The following is a 6,832-nucleotide window of genomic DNA, read 5'->3' as shown; positions in this document are numbered from 1 at the left end:
TTGAACAAAAAATGATAATAATGACTCCTCTTGTTGTTGTGTCAGAATAAGAGGTCAAAGTGCCAAGTTTAGAGAATACAAAAAATATAAATATAACAGTAAATGCAGTCTGCATATAATTAGGCTTTTTTTTCTCTTTTTTTTGTGCCCATCCCAGAGATGCAATACTGTTTTAAACAAGATGACTGGAAAGAACTGAATTTTTCCTATTTTTATGCCAAATTTGGTGTCAACTGACAAAGTATTTGCAGAGAAAATGTCAATGTTAAAGTTTACCACGGACACACAGACACACGGACACACACACACACACATACACACACACACACACACACACACACACATACACACAAAGACAACCGAACACCGGGTTAAAACATAGACTCACTTTGTTTACACGAGTGAGTCAAAAAGCAAAAAAAAAAAAAAAAAAAAAAAAAAGCAGAGAAACACCCAATAGCTAAGGTAGCAGGAAAAGATGCAGACATTCACCTGATACATCCGGTATGAAAATGACAGCAATGTTGCCGGCAGCACAGATCAGCAGAAACCCAAGTATGGGCCACCGGCGACCAATTCTGAAAAGAGAAGAAAAGAAAATAAAGAAAAAAAAAAAAAAAAGGCATCCACGTACTTCACCGAGTCACAAAACTGCAGGCTACATCTTTTGCAGCGAGTTGACTGGGTGCGTCTCCTGTTCTTCCTTTTGCTCACCTGTTTTCAATGCATCAGTGCTGTTTCCTTCAGTGTCAGTTTCAGTATCAGTATCAGTAGCTCAAGGAGGCGTCACTGCGTCCGGTCAAATCCAAATACACGACACCACATCTGCCAAGCACATGCCTGACCAGCAGCGTAACCCAACGCGCTTAGTCAGGCCTTGAGAAAAAAAAAATCAATAATAACAAAAAAATAAATAAATAAATAATAAAATAAAATAAAGTAAAAAATAACAACAACAACAATAATAATAATAATAATAATAATAATAATAATAATATTATTATTATTATTATTATTATTATCAATAATAATAGTAATAATAATAATAATAATAATAATAATAATAACATTATTATTATTGTTGTTGTTGTTATAATAATAATAATAATAATAATATTATTATTATTATTATTATTGTTGTTGTTATTTTTTACTTTATTTTATTTTTATTTTTTTTTATTATTGATTTTTTTAAATAATAATAATAATAATAATAATATTATTATTATTATTATTATTATTATTATTATTATAAAAAATAAATACATAAATATACTACTAATAATAATGATAATATCTAAAAGGCTCAAAATCTTGATTAAGTCAACTCTAGGCGCGCAAACACACACACACACACACACACACACACACACACACACACACACACACACACACAAAGCAAATCAGTGCTGTTTCCTTTGTAAGGCCAATGCTCGGGGTTCGAGGCCCCACTTCGGCATGGCACTGTGTCCTTGGAAAAGGTAGGTATACTTTATTCTCATTTTCCTCACTCCACCCACGTGTGAATGGGTTCCTGGCTTCGGTCGGTTGGGGAAAGTTAAACCGACGGAAGACTTCAGCCTCGCCCTCCTAATGCCGAGACGCAAGACACAGTGGATATGAAGTCACTGCCCCGATGGCCGTAGTGATAAGAAACTCTAGGTAGAGCTGGACAACACTAGGTCTTCAGAGAAGAAGCCCCCACCTCAGTCAAGTGTTTTGGCCCTTTACTTCTTACACTCTGAGGGGGCCGGGCCGCATCCAGGTCATGACTCCTGGATGCCGACAAAAAGGATACGGGACATTTTAACCCTTTCGCTGCCAGGAAAATAAGATTTAAGTGAAATCTATTTGCCAGGGTTTTTTCACAAAAAACGGGTATAAATTTTCAAAAAATTCTGTGCTCTTTGTTATTGGAGAAAGACCCATAAAAGTATATATTTTCTGAAAGGTAAATGAATAAAGAATACAAAACACATGCTGTTTTCCCATTTTATATATTTTTAGTGACATGCTGTTGTTTTGAAATCAGTGTTTTGTTTTTTGTCACATTTTCAACTTGTTCATTACAAACATTAGTCAGGTAATTTGCACAAAAACATCATATTTTCTGGACAAATGGATATCTGCAAACACAAAATCATACTAGAACAACCACAATATATATATATTTTTTTTTAAGAGATAGATACACAATACATTGTGACTTCTCCAAGTGATAAGATGGATGTGAGGCCACGCCCCCTCAGTCTCCACCCCCCCTCCTCCTCACCCCTCTCACACGGTCACTTGATTCAGTTCTCATCAGACCGCGTTGGCTGCGTGCCAAGACTATCGCTCTGCTGCTAATTCGGTCATCTGTCGTCTGCTATGATCTGTACAGCCGGCATCACTCACTGACAGTCGCATCGTGGCCACTCTCTTCATTATTCATTTATTTTCTATCAGATCGTCCTATAAATGTTCATCTCTATCTTCTCCTTCGAATTTACGCTTCAATTCTTTCTGAGCATCAGCTAAAGAAAGAAATCATGGTTGATTTAGTTCGTCACGATCGCATGTCTTGAGCACGGCGTCAGTCCGACATTTTGTTGAGCGAGCGAGGAGAGAAGTCAGGCAAACACTTGGACAGTGACCCAACCAAAACATTCAAATAAAGGACTGCTTCATGACGTAGATGGGGTTTCTAGCTATGAATAGAATCTAGAGAGATTCCCCAGGCTAAAGCTACCACTATTTTTGCCAAGGAAGTGAATGCAAACCAGGGAAAAGTCAGAATATTTCGATGACGAGTTATCTCGTCATGCAGGCAGCGAAGCATACATGCTTGCCATGACGAGTTATCTCGTCATGCAGGCAGCCTAGGGGTTAACCTAAGGCTATTTCCTCTCAACTTTAGAGCTGCGTTGTGTTGCTGTTGTTATATTGTTCAAGTTTCGTTTTTTTTTCTTTCGCTTTATTCCTTCGTAACTTTTTTTGTCAACAAAATACCCACCCACCCAGTTATATCGCAACAAAGTGAGCAAACTGGTCGTTCCTGATTCCGACAGTGTCGTGCTTGGATCAAATATATTGTTATCCAGATATCACTGCAATTGGAACGAATTTCCTCTTTCGCTTCGTCAGGTCTCCGCACTCAGCTCATTCAAGTCTGGCCTTAAAACCCACCGCTTTCCAAAATAGCCTCCCTTCCCTGTCTCTTCCTTGTCTTTAGTTTCTCCAGTCTCAGAGTTATATATACGTGTGAATGACAGGCGCGAAAGTGCTTTGATTTGTCTCTGCACAAGATTCAGCGTTATATAAATATCCTTATTATTATCATTATTATATCATAGTAATTGAGACAAGATACCCTTGGCCAAGTCTCTTTCAGGTCATGTGCGGAGAAATTTGCGATGCTTTGGACAGCGTCAGTTTCAGTTTCAAAGTGCCATTAAAGCGAGCAGACTGACGCATATATGCTACACCACTTCTGCTTAAGGGGGGACACGGCAGTGCAAAAGAGACCAAAAAGAGACCCCACCCCCTCCACCTCAACCGCCCCCTTTTCAGTTGAATATTTCTTCCCCTGCAATTGATTTTCACAAATGATGATTTCTAATTAAACAGAATGGAAAAACAGGAAGAAAGGGGAGTGGGGGGGAGGGGGCCGGGGAGAGGGTGTTGGGGGGGGGGTGTGAACAGATGCCTGATCCACGCAAAGACCCAAAGCGGCCGTCACGCTTTGAGAACCTACACCAAACAGTGCAGGAATGAAAGAGATGAGAAAAAAAACAAACAAACAAACAAACAAACAAAAACAACATTCATACATACATACGTTCGTTTATTCATTTATAGTCTGTTCATCTGAGATGATGATATTAGACTGAAAATAAATATTATCATTATTATTATTATTATCATTATTTGTATTATTATTTTTTCTATCATAATGGTGATTATAATTATCATTAATTAGAAATTATCATTTGTGAAAATCAATGGTAGGGGAAGAAATATTCAACTGAAATGGGGGCATTTGAGCTGGAGGGGGGAGGGGGCGTGGGGTGCGGAAGGGGGGGGGGGGGTTGAGGGGGGGGGGGGCGAAGGGGACGGGACTGAAGAAGGAAGAGAGAGAACAGAATGTGGAAAATATAGACTACGAAATGTACAAAATACATACATACACACATACATATATACATGTGTGTGTGTGTGTGTGTGTGTGTGTGTGTGTGTGTGTGTGTGTGTGTGTGTGTGATTCTAAAAAAACAGAATAGAATACTAAATAAAGTGAATAAATAAATGGACAATGCACTCCAACAATAAAAAGGTTCCAGGGGCCTCAGCTGTAGAGAATAATAATGTAAGACAGAAATAAATGATTCTGGAAAATTCCAGTTCAATGCAACAGGCATTTTACACACACACACACACACACACACACACACACACACACACACACACACACACAAACACACGCACACATGCGCACACACATACATACATAGACTTACACACTTACAAACGCACGCGCGCACACACACAGACACACAGGCACACACACACACACACACACTTGCGGTTGCAGATAATGCAGACGATGTAGGCAGGTACCTCCACCACCCCACTGATGAAGGTATTCAGGTACTTGTCCCCGTTGAGGAGAGGGGTGAAGAAAGAGATACCAAAATAGGCAAGACTGTTCACCAAACTGCAACCAACAAAAACAGGTGTACTGTTGGTGGGGTTTTTTGGGGGGGGGGGGGGGGGTTGTTGTTTTTTTTAAGTGTTTTTTTTTTTTTTTACTTTATTTATTTTATTTTACTTTATTTTATTTTTATTTTTATTATTATTATATTATTATTTATTTTTATTTTATTTTATTTTATTTTTTTTTATTATTATTACTATTTTATTTTCTATTTTTTTTCTCAAGGCCTGACAAAGCGCGTTGGGTTACGCTGCTGGTCAGGCATCTGCTTGGCAGATGTGGTGTAGCGTATATGGACTTGACCGAACGCAGTGACGCCTCCTTGAGCTACTGATACTGATACTGTTGGTGTCGACACTGAGGTCACCATGAGAGTAAGGTATGAAAAGGCCACAGAATTGGAGACTGTTTTATTATTTAAAGAGAAGGAGGATGACAATGATGACAATGCTGCTATGGAGGTCTGTTCGGGTTTGGGACAACGTGACAAGGCTGTAACTCTTCGCTTCCTGTCAAAATGATATTCCCGGCGTCAACGAAGCCCGAGAATTACAGACACTTGCAGTGTTGGTTAGGAAATTAGAGCAACACACCCAAAGACGCATCCATGAAGCGGATGATACTCGACTGTGTGGTCCAAGTTATCCCCAATTTAAGCCCATAGCACACGCAACTCTAGGTAAGAGCCGGCCGCTGGCCGAAAAACCCACCTTCGCTGGGAATCGAACCTGCGTCCTCCCAGCAGTTAGTCCGAGACGCTGACCACTTCGCCACTGCTTCATTATCTTTGATGATACGACCATGACGTATCCTAAATGCCTGTATTGCATCACTTTCCATAACAGTCTTTTGTTCCTCAAGTATATTTAAGAATACATTCCCCAAGACATTGCATTCTCTTCTCTTGTGTTCAAACGATAATTTCATGATCAACGAAAGTAACAGAGATCGATCTATTGACAGATACAAGCTTTTTAAATGATTAAAAAAAAGAAAATAAAAAAAAGAACCAGTACATACTACAAATAACACATGCAGAGGGTGTAGCGACATATTCGTCGTGTTTTAAACAGGTCCAGAACCGTGTAGGACACAGACGACTGGTCGTCTTTAGGAGCGGTGACACCGTCAGACACCGGTCTTTCGTCTGCTTTGTCGTCTGCTGCTTTTGTTGCCTGCACGCGCGGGTCACCTTTGTTACCGTCTTCCGTGGACTCCCGCGAGAAGAAGCTCAGAGTTTTGTCCAAGTCTGGGATGGGAGGCAGCCTGCGTGTATACACAAAACATACCACAATATTTTTTACGTATGTTAATTTATATTTTGGCGTGTTTGTCTGTGCGTGAAGAAACGATGTTCTCTTTAAAATAGCTAAATTGGGCTGTACGTTATCCTATCAAACACAGTCTTGTTTTGTCCAGATCTGGAATGGGAGACAGCCTGTGTAAATACACAAAACAGACCACAATATTTTATGTATTTTCTATGCATGTTCATTTGTTTTATTTTTGTGTGATTGTGCGAGAAGAAATGACGTTCTCTTTAAAATATCTAAATTGGGCTATACATTATTGTATCAAACACAATTTTGTCTTCTCCAGGTCTGTGATGGGAGGCAGCCTGTGTGAATACACAACACACACCACAATATTCATTTTTTTTTTTTTTATACATGTTCATTTGTTTTATTTTTGCGTGATCATCTGTGAGAGAAGAAATGATGTTCTCTTTAAAATATCTAAATTGGGCTATACATTATTGTATCAAACACAATTTTGTCTTCTCCAGATCTGCATTGGGAGACAGCATGTGTGTATACACAAAGCAGACCACAATATATCTTCTTTTTTTTATGTATGTTCATTTTATTTTTAGTTGTCGCGTGATTGTGCGTAAAGAAATTATGTTATCTTTAAGATATCTTAATTGGGCTGTACGTTATCGTATCAAACACAGTCTTGTCTTGTCCAGGTCTGTGATGGGAGGCAGCCTGTGTGAATACACAACACACACCACAATATTCATTTATTTTTTATACATGTTCATTTGTTTTATTTTTGCGTGATCATCTGTGAGAGAAGAAATGATGTTCTCTTTGAAATATCTAAACTGGGCGATACGTTATCCTATCAAACACA

General features: G+C 38.8%; 1 protein-coding gene across 2 annotated transcripts in view; it reads right to left on the bottom strand.

Moving 5' to 3' along the window:
• Positions 1-6,832, bottom strand: part of LOC143281921 (organic cation transporter protein-like) — a 40,340-nt gene that overhangs the window by 10,973 nt on the left and 22,535 nt on the right. For both annotated transcript variants that reach the window (XR_013055197.1, XM_076587219.1), the window contains exons 7-9: positions 5,717-5,962; positions 4,562-4,696; positions 493-578 (exon numbers count right to left, since the gene is read on the bottom strand). Coding sequence is in view for 1 of the 2 variants with exons in the window: in XM_076587219.1 (XP_076443334.1) it covers positions 493-578; positions 4,562-4,696; positions 5,717-5,962 (467 nt within the window). In the remaining variant the exon portion in view is untranslated. The remainder of the gene's footprint in view (positions 1-492; positions 579-4,561; positions 4,697-5,716; positions 5,963-6,832) is intronic.

The sequence above is a fragment of the Babylonia areolata genome, chromosome 5 (assembly GCF_041734735.1).
Source record: "Babylonia areolata isolate BAREFJ2019XMU chromosome 5, ASM4173473v1, whole genome shotgun sequence".
Lineage (NCBI taxonomy): Eukaryota > Metazoa > Mollusca > Gastropoda > Neogastropoda > Buccinidae > Babylonia > Babylonia areolata.
The sequence above is the reverse complement of the archived record's forward strand: the minus strand, read 5'-3'. Positions and strand labels throughout refer to the sequence as shown.